This window comes from Vulpes vulpes, chromosome X, assembly GCF_048418805.1.
Source record: "Vulpes vulpes isolate BD-2025 chromosome X, VulVul3, whole genome shotgun sequence".
NCBI classification, from domain to species: Eukaryota; Metazoa; Chordata; class Mammalia; order Carnivora; family Canidae; genus Vulpes; species Vulpes vulpes.
Genome location: NC_132796.1, coordinates 6,543,188 through 6,568,344, shown reverse-complemented (window position 1 = coordinate 6,568,344; position 25,157 = coordinate 6,543,188). Strand labels below are relative to the sequence as shown.

General features: G+C 48.0%; 1 protein-coding gene across 14 annotated transcripts in view; it reads right to left on the bottom strand.

The window, feature by feature from the left end:
* Positions 1-25,157, bottom strand: part of SHROOM2 (shroom family member 2) — a 145,054-nt gene that overhangs the window by 31,069 nt on the left and 88,828 nt on the right. For 6 of the 14 annotated variants that reach the window (XM_072744967.1, XM_072744966.1, XM_072744964.1 and 3 more), the window contains 2 exons: positions 21,766-24,244; positions 20,383-20,480 (listed from right to left, as the gene is read on the bottom strand). In XM_072744967.1, the coding sequence (XP_072601068.1) occupies positions 20,383-20,480; positions 21,766-23,649 (1,982 nt within the window). In that variant the 5' untranslated portion in view covers positions 23,650-24,244. Of the gene's footprint in view, positions 1-1,191; positions 5,764-5,947; positions 6,674-7,113; positions 7,187-7,282; positions 7,482-20,382; positions 20,481-21,765; positions 24,245-25,157 lie in introns of those variants that run through there. The other 8 variants (XM_026015320.2, XM_072744974.1, XM_072744976.1 and 5 more) reach the window with 8 other exon arrangements.

Below are 25,157 nucleotides of genomic sequence, written 5' to 3'. Positions count from 1 at the left end.
GAAGTGTTTCCTGGACCTGTTGACAAAGATAAGCCTTTCTTCTGCTGAACCTCTGTACAGATGTAATCTCCACCTGCTTATTCACAAATTGTTCTCAATTCACTTGTGTTATTTTCATTTGGTATCGCTTCTCCTGGGTACACTCATAGCACCCATTTCTGTCCCTGGGCCTCACACAGTCCCTGGCACAAAGCAAGGCTTCAGCAAAGACTCAGTGGGGTAAGGGGAAGAAACAGAGGAGGCAGGAAGGCAGGCAGGGAGGGAGAGGAAGGCAAGGCTGGCGGGCTGATTTTCTTGGGCTTTCTGACTACCCTGCAGCACAGCATTTACATTCATTTCTGTGTCCTTCCAAATTCATGTATAAGATCGTAACCCCCAATGGGAAGGTGTTAGGTGGTGGGACCTATAGGAGGTAATTAGATCATGAGGATTGATCCCTCAGTGGAGGGACAGTGCCCTTAGAAGAGAAACATAAAAAAAAAAAAAAAAGAAGAGAGACACAAAGGATGCCTGAGTGGCTCAGTGGTTGAGCATCTGCCTTTGGCTGAGGGTGTGATGATTCTGGGGTCCAGGATCGAGTCCCACATCCGGCTCCCTGCATGGATCCTGCTTCTCCCTCTGCCTGTGTCTCTGCCTCCCTCTCTGTGTCTCTCATGAATAAATAAATAAATTTTTTTAAAAAAGATAAGAAAGACATAAGAGAGCTTGCTGCCCTGCTGTGTGGTCTCCAGTACGTAAGGACACAGCAAGAACAAGAACACAGCCATCTGCAAACCAGGAAATGGGTCTCGCCAGCAACCAAAATAGTTGACTTCGATCCTGGACTTCCAGCCTCTGGAGCTGGGAGAAATGTCTGTTGTTTAAACACCTAGTCTATGGTAATCTGTTATGTATTATTTTCCCCAATAACAGATGAGAAGATCCCTCAAGGGAGATTCTCTCTGAACCTGATTCAACCTTAAAGGCTTGCTGGCACGTAACCACACAAATACAGGTAACTAGAGACATACCTGTCATTGGAAGACCATTGAGACTGTGGTTCTGCTGATCTAGTGGAAATTAAAACATAGGGGCGCACCTGCACATGTGTGCGCGCGCGCGCGCACACACACACACACACACACACACACACACACACACACAACTATATGCTGGAGCTGGATGGCCTGGGAGATGATCTCATGTTCTCACCTGGTCATAAATGAGCTGGACACTGTCAGCTCTGGTCCGTAGCAGTCTGCTGACTCTCTCCTTCCGTTTTCACATACATTGCTATGAATGCTATAGAAACAACTCACAGATTCAATGATGTCTACTTGCCCATGAAAGGCTATGTGAAGTAACTCAACTTTTCAACAAAGCAGTGACCATAATTAAAATACTAACTGGTGATCGAGCCCTTTACTCTTTTGAATGTTTACACCTATAGTTATATGGCTTCTACTTATTTTATTTTGACATACTTACACTGAGTGATCAAACGTTTTGATGTTTGGTGTATCAAAGGAAAACACACAAAAGGAACATGAAAATACACACACAAAAGACATCCCAATGAAAGAAAACAACGAGGACAAAGGGACAAGCATGGACAAGTGCTCACATGAGCAGACCCTAGAATATAAGGAAGTCTGACAGTTGTGCCTCAGATGGACCCTGGGAGTCCTGTCAACCGGAGCAGTAAGGGTGGCAGGATGCTAGGGGGATACTGGGAAGCCAAGCACTTCTCAATTCTGTGGCAGAGGCAACTGTATCATTAACCTCCATTGCAGAGAGCAAATATGACCCACAAAACGTAGCACTTGCAGGACACTGCAGCCCCAAGAGCCTAAGTAATGTGCCTAATAACCTAAGCTCAGGTGTAATGTTCGTTTCTCCCTGCTGCTTTCTCTTTGCCACACCACATTAAAACATTCTTCTAAAACACCTGGGTTCTGGGTGGCTCAGTAGGTAAAGTGTCTGCATTCGGCTCAGGTCACAATCTCAGGGTTCTGGGATCCATCCTGCTCAGTGAGGAGTCTGCTTCTCCCTCTCATTCTTTGCTCTCTCCCTCTCTCTCTCAAATAAATAAATAAAATGTTTAAAAACCAAAACCAAAACACCTGGGTTGTTCTCGTGAAAATACTGGAGAATATTTCAGGCGGCAGGCTACAAATAATAGGAAATTTCACACCCACAGAGCCCCAGGTGGTTATGCTTTCTAGGTACTAATGCAAAGGCCAGCACACAATAGCCAGGAGCCAGCAGAATAGGAATGGACTGTGCAAAGCCACCAGGAAGGGATAATGACATCATTAACACCAGTTAGTACATTAAAAAGGAAAAACCTAACTGGAACCAAACATAAAGGTTTCAAAAGTACACATCAAATGCACTTCAGCCATCTATTTGGAACCTAAGTAACAATGATCAAGAAAGAAAGGCCCCATCCCCAACAGGAAAATGAACATAAAATGTGAGCGGTAACAAACAAAAGAAAAGAAAACCAAATGGCTAGATAAGTCACAAAGTTCAACTTTACTTTGCTAGTTACTGAGAAAAAGTAAGTTACAAATGGAGTAAGTTACAAATGGAGTTTCTCTGCAACTGTGCCTGGGTGGCTCAGTTGGTTGAGTATCTCTTCATCGGGGCTCAGGTCTTGATCTCAGGGTCATGAGTTCTAGTCCTGTGTTGGACTCCACACCATGCAGCCTACTTGAAAGAAAGAACTTTTTGCCTATTGAGTCCCAGAATTATTGATATGGACCAAGTTTTGGGAAAAGCAAGACTGTCCTAGGCTGTTGGGGGGGCGGGTAGGACATAAATAGTACACATTTTATGGACGGCACCTTGAGCATATTTCCCAAAAGCCTGCCTTGCAATTCCACATCTAGAATTTCATCCTAAGGAAATTAGCGTGCCAGAACATGAATATTTTACTACAAGATGTTTGCTACAGTACTGCTTATAACAATGAAAGACAGGAGATAACACTAAAAGTCCACAGGACCTCTACTGGGCATTCGGATCTTAGAATGCCGTGCATTGCTCACAAAACTTCCTTATTTAGTAAGAATATTTTAATTAGTAAAACAGATTTTAAAATAACATATACACAGCCTAGGAGGCTGTATCCTCAAATTAGTAAAAATCCTGACTCTCAAAAACATATGTCAAGCTTATGAAATAAGGAGCCATCTTGAATGTGGGTAATTATGCAATAAAAGATTAAAATAGTTAGAATACTATATTCTCCCTATAATTTAAAAGAAAATTGTTTGCTTTGGTTGTCTTCTTCCTACAGTATATGATCCAAAATTCTGAAAATCCCACATTTGAGATGGTCTAATTATTATTCCTCAGCTGAACCGTATTTGGAAATGGATTATTTACCTAATAGGCTTTAGATATTTTTATTGTACATAAAAATTTACCTTATATAGTTAATTACTCTATAAAACGTCTACTATGCGAGTGCGTGTATGCTGTCCATATATACACATGTACGTACACATGCGTGCATGTGTATATAAATGTTAAACACCTTCCTAGAATTTCTAGTTATTCTACCTTTAATGGCCTCTGAGTATGTTTAAGGGCCCACTGGCTAGAGTTTATAACAGTCATTCAATAACAAACTTTATGTAGGTGACATCCCAGAGCACTTCATTTGTTAGTCACGGACTTTATGGAGTGATAGCACACAACACCTAAGCAGGTGTAGCTGTCAAGAGCACTGCCACCACTTCAGCAAAGCCTATCGGCAGAAGACGGACTCTGCTGCAGGAGCTCCTTTTATCTCTAAGTGGATCTCAGAGATATTACACACGTGTGTGTGTGTGTGTGTGTGTGTGTATGTCTCCTATATATTTCTATGTCTTCTTACACGTGAATGTTGGTGGCACAGGAGTAAGATAATATGACCTATGAGCCTGGATCACCCTGGAAGGGTGATCTTAAGGGGAATTCGAGTCCCTGGCTTCTTTCTCTGACAATGAAAAACTATTATTTCTAATAGGGACCTTAGAAATCAGTAACTCTGAACTCCTGTTTTAATGGATAGATGGAAGGTCAGAAAGGTTGAGCAACCTGCAAATTATATCCACACAGGTTTGGGACACGTGTCTCCAGTCTCTCCATCTGGTGAGGGGTTCTCTGTACCACACACTCTCTGGGAGCCTATCCTAGGAGTCCTTCTCACTGTACAATGAGCACACTGGGTATGGGACAGGAAAGTTAGTAAGACACTAGGTTTGGCAACGTGTACCACCATCTCACTCAGCCCATACTTACCTGGAGGACTCTCTTAATCACAGAGGTGGGAGGTATGAGTCAGCAAGAACCCACCACATTACAAAGCAGCCATACCGCAGGCAAGGCTTCTCTATGAACTGGCTGTGTGAATCCAGTCACTTCAGCCCCAGTTTGTTTATTATAGAATGAGCATAGCATGCAATATAATAAGGCCCAAGTTACATGCGTGTGCGAGTGTGAGCGTGCATATGCGTATGTGTGTGTAACAGAGATAGAAATATGTAATGCTTTGTCAACTTTAAGAATAAACACAAGGGATTCTGAAAAAAAATTTTTTTAAGGCAGAAAACTAAGTAACTCTAGCATCTCTTCAGACATCCAGCTATGTCTACAAGCCTCTCAGAAAGGACCTGATTATCTAGAAAAAGCCAGGTAGAAAACACGAGTGTCCACTGATCCACTGGACACACAATAGCAGCCCTTGTTTCTACTACTTCTCCACTTTAATCTTCTTAAATTTTAATGCACACAAGAGGCAAAGAATTAAAGGCATGAAAAATGAAACAAATGCATTCTAAAAGCCACACGAGATGTTAACTTCCTAATATACCTCTGAAATTCAAAGGTGGACTTTGGGGAAGCAGCCAGTCCATGCAGAATAAGGGGCAGCAAGCATACACTTACCAGGGTCATGTCACTCCAGTTGGGCAAGAGATGCCTAATACAACCTATACCATTCATACCAACATGTATGGTATTCCTAGTACCCTTCTAAAATAACTGCTTCTATGTGTATTCTGTTCATGCATCTAGGAGAATACCCTGCAAATTTTTTAAGGGGTGTGTGTGAGTGTGTGTGTGTGTGTCTGTGTGAGAGAGACAGAGACAGAGAGAGACAGAGAATGTTCTTTTCATCATGCATGACAAAAAGCAACTGTAGAGATGCACCTCTTTCTACCATCCGTGGAATACTTTTCTGCAACATAGCCATAAAGAATATTTATAGAATACCCTCTCAAGGACTCTGCTTCCCAAGGAAAATATGCCAGTCAGCCAGCAAATCTGTACCAAATTTTAAGACATTTTACATAACATGTTTCATTCATTCATTCTGTAAGTCTCCAATATGTAAGGCTATTTAATGATTTAATTATAAATGCTGCCAGGTAGATTTCCAAAAATCTTTCTTCAAACTCCTTTTTCTCTTCTCAATAGCATGACCGCTAAAACATGCATTTAAAAATAACTCCTTCCTATGTGAGTCAGTAAATGCAGACCCAAACAGTAGATGCATGTGCGTGCATGTGTATGCATACACACACATATATGCAGCAATTTCTCTGAAAATGGCATCCTCCCTCCACACACAAAAGCATCCGGTAGTAAAGCAAAGGCATTTCAATCATCTAGAAATAACGCCCACGGATGTTTCTTTTACAATATAAAAGGTAAAAAAAAGATCCACAGCACACGTACGTACGGTGAAACCTGTAAAGAAATGGCATGCCTCTCAACTGTCACATCCCACCAGAGAGCAAAATCTAAGAGCTGGAAAATACTCAGAACCGCACCGATTCCATTTTCTCCTTTTAGATGCTGTCGCTGCAATTAGCAAGCAGGCTATGTGTGAATTCACCCACAGAGCATTTTTTCATGACTAAACATGCACACCTGATTTTGCTTTTTTCCCTCCACTTCCATGTGGCTGACTCACCATTTTCTTTCAGTGTCCACATTCAGCGTCTCAGTCATGCAAATGCTAATTTCTTGCTGGTATGGAAAAATGAAAAGGCGAGACAAGGCACACGGGTGTTCGTGCAATGCTGGCCTCCCGCGGGGCAGGCAGGTCTGCAGCTCTCCCGCGGAGCAGGGCTCCCCGCGCGCCAAGGCTACCGGGCACTAGGGCTCGCAGCCCGGCCCCCGGCGCTGGAAGGCACTGCCTCCTAGTTTCAGTGCGCTTTCAGCCAAGCGCAAAAACCAACGCTGCAAACTCTGCAGGCACCTATCGGCACACATGCAGCACACGCGTAGTGTGCCCACACGCATACGTGCACGCATGCAGAGCTCGAGCTGGAATCTGCAGCCCACCTGGCAGGAGTTTTCATTTTCAGGCAGAACAATAAACAAGACAAATGTGTGCAGATCTCCCCAGATCTTACTCACCGCGCCGTGAGCTGACAACCTGCTTTTAAAGACAGGAGAACAAAAGAAACACTGGTAACTGCAGACGCTAAGGACGTCAGGCAAGCAGTCCCGTGCGGGCTGAGCTGCCTGAGGACAAATGCGGGGCGTCTGGGGGCGCAGCGCTCGCCGCCTCCTGCCGGACCAGCCTCAGAGCCCCGCGCCCAGCAGCTGGCCTGTCGGTGCCTGCTGCCTCGTGATGGGCAAGTTCCCGCAGGCTCCGGCGGCTCTAACCTCGGGACTCAGACTACTCCTGACCTCAGGGCCAACGTTCCCCAGGCTCCTAACGCTTAGCTCCCCCACCCCCCCGCCCCCCAACCCTGCCAGAAGACTTGCCCGTTGAAAACCCCAAAACGCTTGGCCGTCTTCCTCCTTATAATCTAAAAGGGGGAAATACAGGAAAGCCTGCTGAACATATTTTTACTCAGCTTTATCTATTTAACTATGCTAATCACATAGTATGTGCGATACACTATTCAACTTCACATGCACAGTAATATCAGATGGAACAATGAAAGGAAAAAAATCCCGCTGAATAGCCTAATTTATGTCTCTCTGTATTCTATTTGTACTCTTAGGTTTATTACACACTCATTAGGAACGTAATCCAGCAAACAACTAACAAAGTACTTCCGGAAGTTTTACTGTGTGCACAGCATTCAGGGGAGAAGACAAAGTCCCAGCCTGACCGCGACTTACCAGTCCGTCATCTCACAATGATCCGCATTGAAAGCCCCTGCCCTCCACCTCCCTCCTGAAGCAGCCGGAGACCTCAGAGTCACCCCCACACGGAAGGAACCCCCCCAACGCTGTCCCGGACAGCCCCTTCCCAGACTGAGCTCCAAGGCCTCTCCAGTCTCATGCTTACCCTTCAGAATGGGTTTTCTCTTTTCAACCTGCTTCCGTCAGCCCTTTCTGAATTCATGGCAATTATTTCTGAGTCTTGCCCATTTGGCCAATAACACATGCTACTCTGCAGCATCTCCCAGATTACTGCTATATTTGTAAGAGTGACTTTTCCCTTTTTTTCCACACCTTCTTGATCCTAAGCACCCATGCTGATGCATGCATGTTATAGCCAGTCAGCATTTAAATAGGTCTGCAAGGAACGTTGCTATGAGACCTCATCATCCAGGGACACGAGGTTATTAACTTAGGTGGCCTGATGCAAGCACACTGAAAAGGAGAATGAGAATTTGAACCTGTGTCTTCAACCCCAAAGCTTACATTCTTTCTACAACTTCTCATCGCCACCTATTATTTTACTGAGTACATGATCCCGTTCCTAAGAGTGGGTGACATCTGCCCCAGACTATATCCTCAACACTCAGTGCAAGGATGCACAGCCATCCACATAATACATATCTACTAAGAATCTGGTAGCTGATTGGATATTTCACCACACTTACTGCTCAAAAGGTGTGTTCCTAATATTTACAAGCTGAATAATTCAAAATGCATTATTTTAGAGGCACTTGGCTGGGTCAGTTGCTGAAGGATATAACTCCTGATCTTGGGTTCTCAGCTCGAAGTTGGGTATAAAGATTACTTAAAAATAAAATCTCAAAGGACACCTGAGTGGCTCATGGTTGAGTGTCTGCTTCCGGCTCAGGGTGTGATCCTGGGATTGAGTCTTGTATCTGGCTCCCCGCAGGGAGCCTGCTTCTCCCTCTGCCTGTGTCTCTCATGAATAAATTATTTTAAAATAATAAATTAAAAAAATCTTTAATAAAATTACTCTTTTAAATAAACACTTCATTTTAGAATGCTTTTAGGTTTACAGAAAAATTATGACAATAAGAGAGTTCCCATATACCCACTGCCTGGTCTACCCAACAGTTAACATCTTACTCAGTATGGTAACGTGTTATAATTAATGTGCTAATCTTGGGATATGAATATTAACTTCAGTCCATCCTTGATTCAGATTTCTTTTTTACTTAACGTCCTTCTTCTGTGCCAGGACCCTGTTCAGGGTACCACATTACATTCAGTTGTCACGTCTCCTCAGCTTCTCCCAAGCAACAGCTTCCCAGAATTTCCTTGTTCTTGATGCCGTTGACAATTTTAAGGAGTATTGTTCAGGCATTTTGTAGAATGTTTCCCAACTGAAATTTGCCTGATGTCATGATTATGGTTATGGATTTTAGGGAAGATCACAAAGGTAACAAGTGCCATTCTCATCACGTGATAGCAAGGGTCATGCTGTCAACGCAACTTGTCTCTGTGCATCGCCTGGCAGGGGTTAGCGTATGCCAATTTCTCCATCATGAGCTCCTTCTCTGCCTCCACCTTTTCATCCTGCCTTCTTTGGAAGGAGGTGAGCCATACACAGCCCATATTTAAGGAGCCAGGAGTTCTATTCCACTTGCCTCAGGGCAGAAGATCTACACAGATTACTTGGAATTTTTCTGCTTGGGAAATTTGTCTTTTCTCTCTCCACTTACTTGTTCAATCATTAATGCAAGTCAGTTATGAACTCAGGAATAAACTTTATACACTGGGTTACAGTCTAACACTACTTTATCTTGTTTAAATTATTCTAGCTATAGTCATAGGAAGCTATTTCAGTTGGCTCCTGTGTCCCTCTGACACATTACTGGGCTTTCTGGTTTGGTATTTCCTTACTTTTTTTGGCACTACAAGATATTCCAGGCTCATTTTGTTATATTCCCTGCCCTGGTCACTTTGACTACAGAAGGGTACTGGAAAACAAGATCTGGATGCTGGTTGTACTTGAGGAGTTTTTAAAGAAATGACCTCCATGAATTATTTCCAAAGAGAGAGCACTTTTGTAATATCAAGATTCATAATCTGGGTTCTCATACATCCACGTTTACTAGAGAGAGGCATAATTATCAGGGTGTCTAGGACACTCACGTCTTTTCATAGTTTGTGCTATGTTAACACTAGTAAGCCTTTACATTATAAATACTTGTAATAAATTGCATACATATCCTGTCTTTGACCCAGAACATTTGTGCTCTTGAAGAATTCCACAAATAAAAAGGGAACAGAACAAGATAAGCAGCCTAGCACTTACATTCGAGAACTCTTCCCCCCAGCCTCTCGGGCAGTCCTGGTGAGCCCTTAAGCCCTTCTGGAGTCACTTCACCTAAGGTAGCATGCCAGTCTTTAGGGTCTGATGGTGCCCTCCCCACCCCATGCCATCACTCCAATGCAGAACACATCACAAAGGAGCCCATGGTTAGCGCATCCTGCACTCTCCTCTACTCCTGCTCTGTGAAGGCATCACAGCCACCTCTACTTGGGGGGACAGTGTAAACTCCTGAAGTTCAACCACTACCCACGAGACAAGTAAGATGAAGATGACAAAAGAAATGGATCTCGTTCTTCCAAGAGAATCATAAACAAAGTCTCTCTTTAAAGATTTTATTTATTTATTCATGAGAGATACACAGAGAGAGAGGCAGAGACACAGGCAGAGAGAGAAGCAGGCTCTATGCAAGGAGCCCGATGTGGGACTCGATCCCGGGTCTCCAGGATCACGCCCTGGGCCAAAGGTGGCGCTAAACCACTGAGCCACCTGGGCCGCCCACAAAATCTCTTTGAAATATCTAGACAGACTGCCATCTATGTCCCATGTTCCCATTCCTGAAAGTACATTCAGAGATGGCCATCCCTTGACCAAACCCAAGGGCTGGCAAACCTTTCAAGTTTTGCTGGAGCACAGCTACACATACTCCTGTATGTACTATTCATGGCTGCTTCTATGCTACAAGAGTTGAGTCATCACACCATGAACAGTTTCTCCCCTGAAGCCAAGAATATTTCCTGTGTGACCCTTTACAAATTCTGTCGACCTCAGAGCGGCAGCCACATTTCTCAGACTTGAGTAATGCACAGACTCATTTTATTTATTTGACAGAGAGAGAAAGAGAAAGAGAAAGAGAGAGAGAGAGAGAGAGAGAGAGGGAACAAGCAGGCGGAGCGGGAGACAGAGGGAGAGGAGGAAGCAGGCTCCCCGCTGAACAGGGAGCCCGATGTGGGGCTCAACCCTAGGACCCCAGGGTCATGACCTGAGCTGAAGACAGATGTGCAACTGATAGAGCTACCCAGGCACCTGAGATTTATATTAAATTAACTTTTTCCCCTGTGGCATCCCAATGTTGACAGATTTTTAAAAATTAAGATAAAGTCCACATACCATAAAATTTACCCTATGAAAGTATACAATTCAGTAGTTTTTAGTATATTCATGGAGTTGTGCAACCATCATTATTATCTGATTCCAGAACATTTTCATCACCCCCAAAAGAAAATCCACACCTACTACAGCAGTCATTCCCATTCCCCTCAACGTTTAATTCCTGGCAAATGAATCTACTTTCTGTCTACAGGTTGTGCCTACATATGAAACCATGGAGTTTATGGCTTTATTTTTTACTGCATTGTGGAATATGTCTAAACACAAAACATTGTATTTTCCCTATTTTCATAGCTCTTTGGCTATAAATTACAAAACAAATTTGCAAGTTATAGGAGAGCAAAACTATAAAGCAAATGTTTAATGCAAAGGGTGATGAGGCTTTGCGGAGAATGAGCTGTTTCTCCTGTGGCCCAGCTTTTTCTTTTGGGTTTAGCTACCACAGTTTCCCTGCTGTCACAGAAGGACTCATTTCACTCACTGCTTTTCTTTTGACTGATAGGACACAGAGCTCTGAGGGCCTGGTGCTTTGATGTCTTTTCCCTGATCTAGAGAGCTTGGTTTGCATGTGAATGTGGACAGATTCTTTCCTCTCAGCCAGGAACACTTATGTTCTTAGGCACTGGCAATGAGACAACTCTCACACACACAAGGTGTGGTCATGCACATCATCCAGAATATCCTGTTATGAATTTAAGGATTAATATGGAAACAGAGACAGAAAATGACACTCACAATGAGAACATGTATATCCCCAAGAATATGCTCCAAATGGTGTCTGAGAAAACTTGAGGAAGATGTACTTTTCTGGCTACCACATTGTCACTATCCATGCTTGTCCACCCTCCTCCTTCACCTTCTCTTTGTCTGAATTCTGGTGGGGGTGGTAAGGATTACTGTAGAAGGTGAGGATTACTGTATTGGGAGTGGGAGGAAGGAAGGCTGCTAGGGATGGGGGTGGGGTCAGACATAAAGCATGCTCCTGGCTCTGTGTTGTCTTCTACGAGTTCTTGGGGGATATGTGGATTTAACACACACACACTCAGAAATATCTGGATGCATTTTAGATTGCTTAAGAGAAATAGGTGACTTGCAGAACTGTCTTTTTTTAATTTCAAATTTATGAGTTAAACTGGTTAGAGACCAGCTTCAAGAATTTGACAACCACTTAACACACTGAGTCTGTGGGAAATGAGTTTTGACAGCCAAGTACTCATCTCACGTCCAAATGATGGCAACTGTTTTTGAGTAAGACATACTCTTACTGCACAGAGTGGATCATTTCAATTTATCTTTCAAGTTAAAAAAAAGTAAACCCAGTTCAGGAGTAACTGCTCAATGGCAAAGTGGTTTTCTTTTGGGGTGACAAAATTTCTGGAACTAGATAGTGGTGATGGCTGCGTAACACGAACTAAATGTCACCGAATGGTACACGTTCAAGCAGTATGTTTTAGGTTATGTGGATCTTTCAATTGAATACATCTTTACAACCCCATTAAAAAAAAGGGCAAGTGACTGAGAGTAACCTCAGAGACAAAGACCAGTCACTGTGGCTCTATGGAGAGATACCTATGAGCCTACGGGTTCCAAGGGGAAGGAGGTAGACAGAGAACCAGATGGCTGTCCAGCTCTCACAGTCATCTTGTAAGGGAGATCTGCATTGGTGGGCCTGACATTCCCCAATGGTCTTTTGCACACGCCATGATTTCAGGGTTCTAATATAAAAATAAATGCTAGCAAAGGAAAAACTTGCTGTAACTAAGCTACCTTACCCTGGCCTCAAACAAAGTGGCTGTCTGCATTTGTTGCCTACTTTCTGAAGTCTCTAATACTGAATGCTACTGGAGGTGGCCTCAGGGGTAGGCGGGTGTAGAAGGAATGCACCTACTGGGTCACCCCCTACGACCTTGCTCCCTAACCTTGCTCATGTCTGTGAAGCAAGTTTCAGTTTACCATTATTTTAGAATGTCCACTTTTTAAAAATTTATTTTAAAGACTTCTCTTTTTTATTTGAGAGATAGCGAGAGACAGCATGAGCAGGTGCAGGGGAGGGGGAAGCAGGCTCCCCGCTGAGCAGGGAGCCTGATGTGGGATTCAATTCCAGAACCTTGAGATCATGACCTGAGCAGAAGGCAGAGGCCCAACTGACTAAGCCACCCAGGCCCCCCTAGAATGTCGACTTTTGCACAACACTTAGTCACATTAGAACACCAGCATGCCCTCTCACAGGCTGTACTTTCTGCAAGGGAGAAACTAAAAGCCAATGTTCACAGTTCATGGATGAGATATGTATATACTTCTTTTCTATTCTTTTCAAGATTTATTTATATATTTGAGCAAGAGGAAGAGAGCATGCATAAGTGGGGGGGGGGTGGGCAGCAGGAGAGCGGGAGAGAGAATCTCAAGCAGAGTCCACAATGAGCTGAGCCCAGGAGGGTCTAGATCTCAGGGCCCTAAGGTCACACCCTAAACTGAAATCAAGAATCCGAAACCAATCATGCCAGTCAAGCACCCAAAGATGTGCATTCATTGATTCATTCATTCATTCATTTTTTTCTTTTTTTCTTTCAAGATTTTATTTATTCATGAGAGGCATAGAGAGAGAGAAAGAAACACAGGCAGAGGGAGAAGCAGGCTCCATGCAGGGAGCCCGACATGGGACTCGATCCCGGGACCCCAGGATCATGCCCTGGGCCAAAGGCAGGGGCTCAACTGCTGAGCCACCCAGGGATCTCCGGATGTGCGCACATTTCTTTCTTTCTTTCTTTTTCTTTCCTTCCTTCCTTCCTTCCTTCCTTCCTTCCTCCCTCCCTCCCTCCCTCCCTCCCTCCTCTCTCTCTCTCTCTTTCTTTCTCTCTCTCTTTTCTTTCTTTCTTTCTTCTTTCTTTCTTTCCTTTCCTTCCTTCCTTCCTTTCTCTTTCTTTTCTTTCCTTCTTTCTCTTTCTTTCTCTTTCTTTTCTTTCCTTCTTTCTTTCTTTCTTTCTCTCTCTCTTTTCTTTCTTTCTTTCTTCTTTCTTTCTTTTCTTTCCTTCCTTCCTTTCTTTTTTTCTTTCTCTTTCTTTCTTTTTCTTTCTTTCTTTCTCTTTTTTTCTTTCTTTCCTTCCTTCCTTCCTTTCTTTTTTTTTTCTTTAAATATTTTATTTATTTATTGATGAAAGACACACAGAGAGAGGGGCAGAGACAGAGGGAGAGGGAGAAGCAGGCTCCCTGCAGGGAGCCCGATGTGGGACTCGATCCCAAGACCCCGGGATCACGCCCTGGGCGGAAGGCAGATGCTCAACCACTGGGCCACCCAGGCGCCCTGTGCGTACATTTCTAACATGGATTAATCATTTAGGTTCGATGAAGACAAGTGACTTCACCCAGTACTGTTAGGAAAGCCAACTTAATGTGGATTCCGTAGCGTGTCACGCTAGTTCCCATCAGAAGAAACTCGAGCTGGAGGCCCGATCCCTCACAGCCTGGTTCTTGAGTCAAGATAGAAAGCGCCTGACCTAGGCAATCAACCAGAAGAGCCTCCATATGTCAAAGGGCAACTAAGATGATCTCCAAAGGCGGCAGAGCCGGCTTCGCCAGCACCTTTGACAATATGCCACGGCGTCAATGTGCGGAGCAGCGAAACCTGTGGGACCGTCTGGAGGGGTGCTTCCCGGCCACCTGAGCCCTAAAACACAGGCGACGACAGAAACACGGCTGGAAGGCCTGAGGGGTGAGCGCCTTTACGTGCAAGCCAAGCAAGGCCGGCCGACAAGGGTGTGAGCTCTGAAGAGGGCGGCCAGGGGACAGGAGAGACCAGAGGGCTGCTGCATCCGGGGGGCTGTGCAGGTGGCGCCGTCCGCGGAGAGGGCGCCGCCGCGCGGGCAGGTCGCGGGGCCGAGCAGCAGGCTCGCGCGGCCACCTGGGGCGCAGGCGCAGCTCCCGACCCGGAGGAAGGTCTCCCCGGAAGAGCACCGGAAGTCACGTGACCGCCGCGGTTCCGGCCGCCGACACACGGCAGCGCCACCCGCCCCCCCCCCCCCCCCGCGCCTCCCGCCCTCCCCGGGTCTCCGCACCCCGCGCACGCAGTGCCGCCGGCCCTCCTTCGGCAGCCGCCCCCTCCCCCCGCCAGCCCCACGCCGCGGCCTCGCCACGCTTCCCTCCAGATAACGTGCAGTCCGCAAGCCGGACCGGCACGGGAGCCACCGTGGGGCCGCTCTGCGGTCCGCACGCCGCGGCGGCTGGAGCCACGTGGCTGCAAACGTAGGGGAGGACCGGGAGTGACGACCCCCGCCCCCAGGGACTTTCCCTGCGGCAGCCTTTCTGCGCTCCAGGAGGGAGGACAGAAGCGAGCCTGCAAGCGCTCCACGCACAAACACCACCGCCCTGGGACGGAGTTGCGCCCGTGCCGGCTGTGCCTGTGCCGGCTGCGCCCGTGCCCGTCCCCGTGCCGGCTGTGCTCGTGCCCGTGCCGGCTGCGCCCGTCCCCCTGCTGGCTGCGCCCGTCCCCGTGCCGGCTGTGCCCGTCCCCGTGCCGGCTGTGCCCGTCCCCGTGCCGGCTGTGCCCGTCCCCGTGCCGGCTGTGCCCGTCCCCGTGCCGGCTATGCTCGTGCCCGTGCCGGCTATGCTCGTGCCCGTGCTGGCTGCGCCCGTCCCTGTGCCGGCTGTGCCCGTGCCCGTGCTGGCTGCGCCAGTCCCCCTGCTGGCTGCGCCCGTCCCCCTGCTGGCTGTGCCCGTCCCCGTGCTGGCTGTGCTCGTGCCCGTGCTGGCTGCGCCCGTCCCTGTGCCGGCTGCGCCCGTGCCCGTGCTGGCTGCGCCCGTGCTTGTGCCGGCTCTGCCCGTGCTGGCTCCGCCCTGGAAGGCATCCAAGCTGGAGTGTCGCCTTGTTATCCCAGCACGGGCTTCAGGCTTCGTAATTACCCGGCGGAGCAGTACAGGATGTAAAGCTTCAATTGCCCCTTAGCTAATTGAGGGCCAGGAAAAGCAAATGTCTTCCCTAAAGCAACAAACGAGGCGCAGACTTTGGCTGAGTTCTCTCTCTTACTTTGAAACTGATTTGTAAGAAGCTTGTTTAGTAAATGAAAAAAATCAGTCTTTGCATTAACCTCTGTGCACCAAGTCACCTCTCAGGGAAAACATACAGGAAGGTGATCCCCTGGTGGGTTTACCTTGTTTATGAATTTTATATTAAAGCACATTTTCCCTAACAAGCTTGATTTCATACGGATTCAATTTTATGGCTGTTGTTGGGAATTCAGAATATAATCTCATTCTCCTCCTACTCCCTCATCTGTCCCAACAAGATAGCAGCCTGCAGGTCAGTGCCAGCCCACTGGCAGCAGCTCCTAAATGTGGGGGTGGAAATGGCTGGAAGGCAGCTATGAAGAAGGAACCCGCCAGCACCCACAGCCACCGTGCTCCACCCCCAGATCTCCTTTTGCCTTTGGTCTCTGGAGCCTCCCTGAACACAGTACTCCTTGAACTCTCAAATTTGAAAGCAATAATTGACCCTAGCACAACTTAACTTTTATTTTGAGATGTTTATGTCCTGATTCTCAGTGTTATGTCAGGATAGAAAGACAAGCCCATTTCACTTACTATTGTGTAAACTAAAATCTTAAAATTTCAGCACACAGAATGTTTCAATATGGATCATTATTTGCCATAACCAAGGACTGAGCCAAGGGCTGTTAGGCCGGTGCCCATCCATTCATCTACCAATCCACCCTGTTTACCCATCCACCTACCCATCTATTTATCTACCCACCACCCACCCGTATCTCCATCCACTGGACAACTGGCCCATCCATTTTCCAGCCACTGGGCTTACACAAGGTCCCCTCCTGAAGCTGAGCATGAACTCCCAATTGCCATTTGCCAGGCAGATGTCCTGAGGTAGGCTTGTAGTATTCCAAGAACAGCCTTTTAATAAGCATCAAAGCCCTGAGGGAGAAATGAGCTTGGCTTATTCAAGGGATAAAAGGTGGCAATGAGTCTCTGAGTCTGGAGCTTGGATGAGAAAGAAGAATGAGAAAGGGTGCCCCCCCAAAAGAGAGGGTCATACAGGGCCTTGCGGGGCAAGGTCAGGAGCTTGCATTTTATGCCGAGTGCAACCAAAAGCCATTGAATGGTTTGGGGATGGGGACTATTATAATTTAATTTATATTCCAAGACCAGCAAGGAGACAGCAGCCATGGTCCAGGCTGGAGATGATGAAAGCTGGAACAAAGAAGGGGAGAACTTGATCCCAGAGTTGAAGCAGAGCTCCTCAGAGAGCAATGTGCTGCATGGGGGAAGTGGGCTTTGGCTTGTGCAGCATGGTGACCAGGGGTACTGTGGCTCAGATGGGAGCCCCTGCAAGCAGGGTGCTGGAGTGGCAAAGACAGGCTTTCCATCGCTGCTCTGTTCAGAGGCACTACCAGCCAGTCACAGGGAGACCAGCAGGCAGCATGGGAGTGGCTCCATGAGAACTAGGAAAGAGTGTACAAACACATATCCAGGTCCCCTTCCTCCCCACCCAGCCTCTGTGGAGAATGCCTTTGTGCAGCCATACACTCGGAAGGTCAACTCTTAAAAGTGGAATCACTGAATCAGAACGTGCCTGCAATTGCAAGGCACTGCTGGCAGTGCTAATGCCACTCCCTCTTCCTTTCATTTCATTTTGTTTTTTAAAAGATTTTATTTATTTATTCATGAGAGACACACAGAGAGAGGCAGAGACATAGGCAGAGGGGAGCCCAACATGGCACTTGATCCAGGGACTCCAAGATCACACCCTGAGCTTAAGGCAGATGCTCAACCACTGAGCCACCCAGGGGTCCCTCTTCCTTTCATTTTAAATGCTCCCATATCAGGGGTGGCCTCATTAGCTCAAAGGTGGGATGACACTTCCCAAGAGCACTGATGCAGCCGACAGCACTGGTTAAAAGGTATAAGGCAGAAAGGACATTTCTTCCGGTGTTCTGGACTAATTGTATCCCCCCCCCCCCCCCCATTTGGAAGCTGAAGTCCTAAGCCCCAGGACCTCAGAATGTGACTATTTAGAGATAGGGTAATTAAAGAGGTAAGTACAGTAAAATGAGGTCATCCAATCTAAATGGTGTTCTTACAAGAGATGGGGCAGAGACACACAAAGGGAAGAGCACAGGAGGACACGGCACCTGCAAGTCATGAAGAGAAGCGCCCCCCACCCCCACCAGAAGCCAAACCTGCTGACACCCTGACCTTGGGGTTCTGGGCAACATCAACAACAGAAATTTACTCTCTCAGTCTGTGGTGGGGGGTTATGACAGTCCCCGGCAAGCTGCTACATCCAGCTTACGAGGTACCCCAGTCGGGGAGGGGGGGGGGGAAGTACTTGCAGAGCCTCTGGGAAGCTGGCCTTAAGTTTAAGCCAGTCGGAGTGGGGAAAGGGGGTGCTGTTCACCACAGGAAGTGCTAGAAGTAAGCAAATGCAATTGGATTTGCTCTCCTGGCTTTGGGTTTCTTTAGGCTCCAACACCTCCGGTCTTCCCCCAGGACTCAGTCAGGATTCACCTCATGCTCCTTCCAAAATCATGAAGGACCACATAACTTTTTACAAAAATTCTAATTATGTGCCATCACTTCAGTGTGAGTACTGGTGTCTCTCCTTCCCTCCTACACTGTGAGGTCCTTTGGGAACAGAACCTTTGTCCTACTTATCTTTACATGGAACAGAATCTTGAACCTCACAAAAATGTTCTCAATGTGGTTTGAATGAACAAGTAACTCTTATCTTGATATTGTGTTGTCTCAACAGAATACAATGAAAAACATTCATTATCCTGTACTGGTTATCAGATCAGTAATTTTTTTTTTTTTTTAAGATTTTTAAGTAATCTCTATGCTCTACGTGGGGCTCGAACTCCCAACCTTGAGATCAAGAGTCACACACTGTACTGACTCAGTCAGTCAGGTGCCCCAAGTAATTCATATTTCTTATACAGACATTGTTATAAATTTACGCAAAACATTAGGTGTCTTGAAATCTCTGCATTATAGGATTTTGTTTTTGGTGAGCAAGACAGTCCTCTACAAGACTTTTCTTTTTTTGTCCCCCAGATTTAATGTTTTAAGTACACTATTTTTTACTGATCCTTTAGAAAATAAACATTCTCTGAAAAAAGCGGGAAATGGCTCTTCAATGTTCCTGTTCTAGATTTTGAATCTCACCATCCTTTGAGAATGCACAAAGTTCTGAAAATTGCTGGGTCTACAGCTCCAAAGCAGAAGGCTCTGGAACTAATTTCTTCGGAGTGGTTATGCAGTCTGCTGGAAGACATTGCCATGATAAATGAACATGTGGTCCCTCCTGCCATTCCTCTTGACCCTCTCACTATCGATAGTGCCATTCACAACACACAGACACACACAGTGTACACTCTAGCCACTCATTAGGACTCTGTTCACAGCAGAGCCCACTCCAACCACCACGTGAACTCTCTGCAGCGCAAGTGCAATGCCTATGGCAGGGGCACAGGAGCAAAGCCAGAGCCTGCAGGTCCACCGTGCACTGAACATCCTCACCACTGCAGCAGAGCCAAGGGGAGGGCTGGGAAAGATTACAGCTGGTGCTGGGCACGTGACGTACTCAGAATCTGTAGTAATAAAGCTATAATTATGTTTCTCAGAAACTACTGAATTCTGTAGGTGTATTATTCATCAGCCATTCTTTCTTACACAGGGATTCTTGGTTTGAGCCATGCAGACTGTTAATTGCAGGGACTTCCTACACAAAATGCTGCTCTTGTCCTCGCAGAGCCATGTAAAGATTGGTTGCTCTTGTATAAGGCTAACAGCACTCACGTTTAAGGCCAAATGCAATAAAACCCTGTTACAGAAGGCCCTTAAAAAAAAAAAAAAGGCCCTTAAAAGCAAACACTTAAATCAGTTATTTCTGCAACAGTACCTTATGAGGTCAAGTGTTTAAATCTGAGTATCACAAATCACCAGAGATTCTCAAAGCAACAGAAAAATCCGTATTCACTGACCCAATTGTGTAGGTTTATTTCTGGGCTTCTTTCAGCCCTTTTAAAATAAGGTGATACCACAGATCCTACAGCAATCTATGTTTTCCTCTCCCTCCATCCTCATGCATATTAAGGGCAAGAGGACTCTACCTACCTACCTACCTACCTACCTACCTACCTACCTACCTACATATTTGATCTAAACTATATCTAAACAGCTACACTGGCCACATTTAAGAATTATGGGATACAACACGGTAATACGCTACTGCCATGCAGAATTCTTTCAGATGCTCTGATCCTCTTGAGGAGCCAGCAGACTTAATTCTGTTTTCATGCTCAAAATAAGCCCAATTTAGAAAGGCTGGCTCTATTCCTTCCTGATTGACAATCCTGGGCAACTCTGATTTGGAGACCATGCCCCAGCAACCCAGCTGTGTACTCGATCATTAAAGCATCCCTTCAATCGAGCATTCTGGATAAAGCATTTCATTCAAGCACATTACACTGGATTTCTCATTCTATCAACATAAAGAACCTTACTGTACAGAGAACACAGCAGCCATTTTAAGAACCAAAAAATGCCACGAAGGCAATAGAGGGTGTCAGCGCCCTGGAGATGCTTCTCCTGGCAGTAGGGCAGGGCTGCAGGCTCCGTTCGAAACGCACCGCGGCATCTCCCCCCAGGCACGCTGGAAATTGCATCCAGTTAGCAGCCGCTCTGGGTTTGGCAAAAAATGGATGCCCAATCATGTTCACTTGGGATTCACCCAGCAGAAAGAAGGCCACCCCCAAGATGTCTTCTTAGTAACCCCAGATCCAAACTTCACCTACCTCAGACTGGGATGTCCCTCCTCGGCCCAGACTGCGGAGGAAAGTTCTCTGCGCTCACCAGGGTCCCCCACTTGCTGTTGTGGTTCGATGGCAGCTTCCTGCCAAGAGCAGCACAGTAAGACACCAAGTCATCAAGCTGCCTTCTTTAAGACATCTATTATTATGAACCCCGTCATTGTGGGTTTGTCCTGTGAGCCTGTACCACGGAGGCAGTGACGCAGCCTGCTGTCTTGTACTGCCACTTGGCCATGGGGCTGGCAAGCTCAGTTCTCCAAACTTATCAAAACAAATGAACTAGACTGTAAGTCCACTTCTGTTCTGGGGCAGTTAGCAGAAGGCCTGTGTGAGGCCTATAGAACCGTGTGGCACAACTGGTCCAAGCAAAAACAAAAGCATAAATCATCTCACATACAGCTGGTTACAACTGACTACAGCGAAGCCTCCAGCCCTCGGACCTGCTAGAGTCTGGATTCTTCTCTCCTGGGAACAGCGTGGAATTCTCAGAGGTCACGCTGTGCGGGCCACAGGCTGACACAGCCACGGCAGAAAGCCACACCCATGGCATCTGTAGGCCCACTGGCACCAGGACATCACAAAGAAACAGGCAGCTCTCTACACGCACCTACGGACTATGGTGCACTGAACTCACTACTGGTTATTTTTAAGAGAAGCTGCACCTCTTGCTATAAAAATTTTCTTTGAAATATATGAATGTAGGTTTAAGAGGCAGCAGAGGCCAAGAGAGGGAGAGCCAGCCTGGCAATCAACTTTGAGTATGCCTACGAATACTCTGCTTTTCTAGAAAGCTTAAATTCAACTTCTACCATCAAAGCACTTACCTTATAAAAAGTGCAGTAGTTTAATGCATTGCATATTTCATTACGTTTGCCCTGGAGCAATCTCTAAAAATATTTGAAGAAAAAAAAACACAAAAAAACTAAAAGAACAAATACTCAAAATTTTAAACGGCTTCAAGGTTTTAAGACTGGTTATCGCACACTGTCCTGGGTCTTCTTTACATGGGTACCCCTTTCCATCTCAGAGGAGAACCTACCAATTTGTAGAGTCCTCCTCAAATTCTTTGATTGGGTTGGGGAAGCTAATCATGGGGAAAGACAGCTGAAGCAAGAGGGAAGGAGGAGGAGGCTGGGGACTCGAGATAGGCACTCAAAGATGGCACTTAAACTACCACGAACATACGGATCCTGTCCCCAGGTACCTTTCACACAGGTTGACATGAGAAGAGCTGGCGCACAGACATGCTCAAACAGTTGGACACAGGTCACACGGACCCCGGGCCGTTATATTCTGGGGTGCATCCTGTATGTGCTGTACAGCAGCAGTCAGGGGGCAGCTCGGTCCCTAATCAGGTGCCAGGCTTACCTGTTTGTAGAGGTCTGTGGATGGTGATGACCGGGACCTCCCGTGAATGTACTGCGGCCTCTCGTGTTGATCCAGGCCCGCGTCCAAGATGTCATCCGCTGAGTGATACCTCCCGGAACTCCTGGCTTCTAGAGCTCTCCTCTGTTCCCTCCAAGAGGCTTGATATTCAGCAAAAGTTCCAAGTCGCTGAGGCGGTTCCAGTTTTCCCACCTTCCCCGCTCTTCTGGGACCACTGGGGTTTTCTCCAAAGGAGGTAGTACGGGGCCTCTTCTGGAATGAAGGCTCTGCACCCTCGTACCCATGGCCTGCTGTCTGCGGCCTCTCCAGCCTCTCTTTCGGGAACCCACACAGCGCCTGCCTCTGCCCAGGTCTCTGGTGAACGGGTCTGCTTGTTTCCTCAAAAAACTTCCACCTGTCGGCGAATGTGCCCACCACGGTCTCCTCGGGTGCATCAGGGTGCTGGTGAGGGCGATAATCCCCTGAGAGCCCCACCTCGTTCATTTTCTCTGGTTCAGAGTAGGATTTCAGTTTCTGCTCCACTGTGAACCGTTTCCGGCCTCCAATGCGGAGAACGTGCGGCATGCCACCTCCGGATGGGGGCGGCTTGGCCAGGGCCCCCTCCCAGAAGTGGGGGGCGGTGTCTGGATCTGCGCTGTGCTCCTCAGCCCGGTGCTCCGGTGACCCTGCATGATGATCGGCTGGGCTGGGGTCCAAGTCACGGCGCTTAAACGACGTGGCCCTCAGGACCCGGGCCTGGGCCTCCTTCAGGTGGTCTTTATACGTGCCCGTGAAGGAACCTTCTGGGGTGGCACTGGTGGCACCTCCCCGCTCCGCCCTCCAGCTGCCGGCCTCCTCAGCCGCATCACCGCTTCCAGTCAGCGTCACTGTGCTTTTGCTTTTCTGAAGCTTGGCTCGTCGCATCTGGATCTCGTTCCTCAGAGTGGTGGCGAACCGGTCACTTCTCCGTGTCGGTTTGCCCACCTGGGCATCAAATGGTGGCGGCCTTTCCGTACCACCGTCTTGGCCATTCTCGGGCCGGAGCGTCCCCTCTTGGGCCAGCGAGTGCAGCATAGGGGTCTTCTGACGAGAGATTTTGCTGCTTTCTCCATCAGCCCACGTGAAGTCATCCGCAGGTTTCTTCAGACAGGCTTTCTCGCTGTGGCTGGCTCTTTGCGGCTCTTCGCTTCCAGTGGAGCGGCCCTCTGCTGCTCTGTCCACCGGGTCACCCCTGTTTCTCTCATGGGCGTCCGGGGCCTCCTCGTGCTGAGGCAGGTAACACCGGGCTTTCTGGCCCATCGGGTGTGTGGTAGGGTGCTCGGGGGGGCCTGGTGCCACGTCAGGATGCCAGTAATCCTCGTGGAGTTGCGCTGCCTGTGTGCTTCCCTGAAGGCACTGTCTGGTGGTCACACAGTAGTAGCGGCTCTGCCCACCACTGTCCCCCTTCTGGTTGGTGGCACTGGGCCATCTGACCTGAGTGGGGCTGTCATCCTGGAAAGGGTTAGCAGAAGGCTCCTGGCGGCCCCCGGGGATGGCGACACGGGGCTGCTCCCTCAGCAACGTGGCGGCCCTGGGGCCCTCATGACAAAAGGGACTCTCGTCACTGTACTGGCGTGGGTGCTGGCAGCCATAGGACTGCGGGAAACGTACATCTGTGCTGGACAGAGAGGCCTGGAGCCGGCCGGGGACCCCTGGGAGGCCGCCTGTCCTGTGGTCAGAGGGCAGCACTCCACAGTCCAGGGGGACATCTGGTGCACAGCCTGAGCTCCCAGCTCTTTTCCCGTTGCTGGGACGCACCAGCCTCCACTGCTGATCGGTGGGTTCAGGTCTCCAGTCGCTGCGGGGCTGGGCACGGGTCATGCCTGGAAAGTGCTGCACGTTGGTCATCTCTGAGAATGGAGGGCCCTGGGCCTTCTCGTGGCTCTTGGTGGCAGCGAAGCTGTCGCTACGGAGAGGGGGAGGAGGAGGAGGAGGGGATGAAGGTGCTTTTTTCTTATCAGGGATATACCAGACTGGCCCAAAATTTGACCTCCCAGAAGCAGCCAGCTTGGCCTCAGGACTGTCCTCTGGCCTGGGGCTTTTGCTGCTCTCACAGGGCACCCGGGGTGGGAAATACCCAAGCCTCTCCTCCAGGCCCTGAGGATCGCTGGCAGCCTGGCCCTGCCGGCTGCCGGCTGGCTTGGAGGCCTCCCACAGGCCCACTTTGTAGAGGATGTTCTCTGTAGAGGAGGCATCAGCCTTGGGCAAGGTGTGGTCAGGCGTGCTGGAGCTGGTGGAGAATGAGCCGTAAGCCGAGTCCCGCTTGCTCTGGCCACCCAGGTGGTCAATGCTGCTGTTGGACTTGGCGGCAGAGAGGCGTCCGGAGGGGTAGGGCTGGGAAGGCTGGTCCAGGCTGTCGACGCTCCCAAGGGAGCTAAAATGGTCAGAGGTACGCTGCAGATTCGTGTGCTCCCACGTGCCAGACAGGTCATGAGAGGAAGAGCTAGGAAGGAGGGACCAGAGGGAAGGCTTTGCTTTAGAATGGAGTAACAGCAAGGGGGAAATGAGGACAGCAGCATTGTGAATGCAGCTGGCCCTGCGCAGAAACATCCAGATGCCCAGAACTCTTCCCAAAACATGGCTGCAGGACCTGAGACGTGACATTTTAAAGAGCAACTCTGACAACAGGCCGGAAGGACCTAGCCCGATGCACTTGATGCTCCTTCTCTAAACAGATGCCTTCACGCTCTAGCTCTACATGCCTGCCCTCAGGCTGTGAAGTCCACAGCGCTCAGCGGCACGCAACACCCACGTGAATACCTTCTTCCTGAGTATGGCAGCTGGCGGGCTCTGGCCCATGAGAACAGCTTTTAGACAGTTAAATGGTTGGGGAGACTGGGATCAAAGACCATTTTGTCTCCCATGAAAATGCCAGGACATTCAAATCTCAGTGCACACAGACAAAGCGTGATTGGGATCCAATCGTGGCCATTGGTGTACACGCCATTTGTGACTGCTTCTCAGCTGGGTACCTGCAGCAGACACGGGCCCATGGAGCCTAAAATATTCCCTACGTGGCCCTTTATACGGCAGGTTTGTGGACCATGGGGTCGAGCGTATGAGCAACACATCGTTTGGATGACTAACACAAAAGAAGCAACCGAATGACAATTTTCACATTAAAAGGGAAGTCCTGGGAAAATGTGACTTTTCCACACCTAAATATTAGAGTACCAATAGCTCCTTTCACCTGTCAGTTGATGGCATATGTGAGAGAGAACTCCAGCAACAGGCTTTCTCAGCAAAACCAAACCCTGCTGTGCACAGGGGCTTGACAGAGCTCATCGGAGCTGTACCCAAATGCCAAAAAACAGGTTCATAAGTGCGATGGGGTCTAAGGGGAGGAAATACAAAAT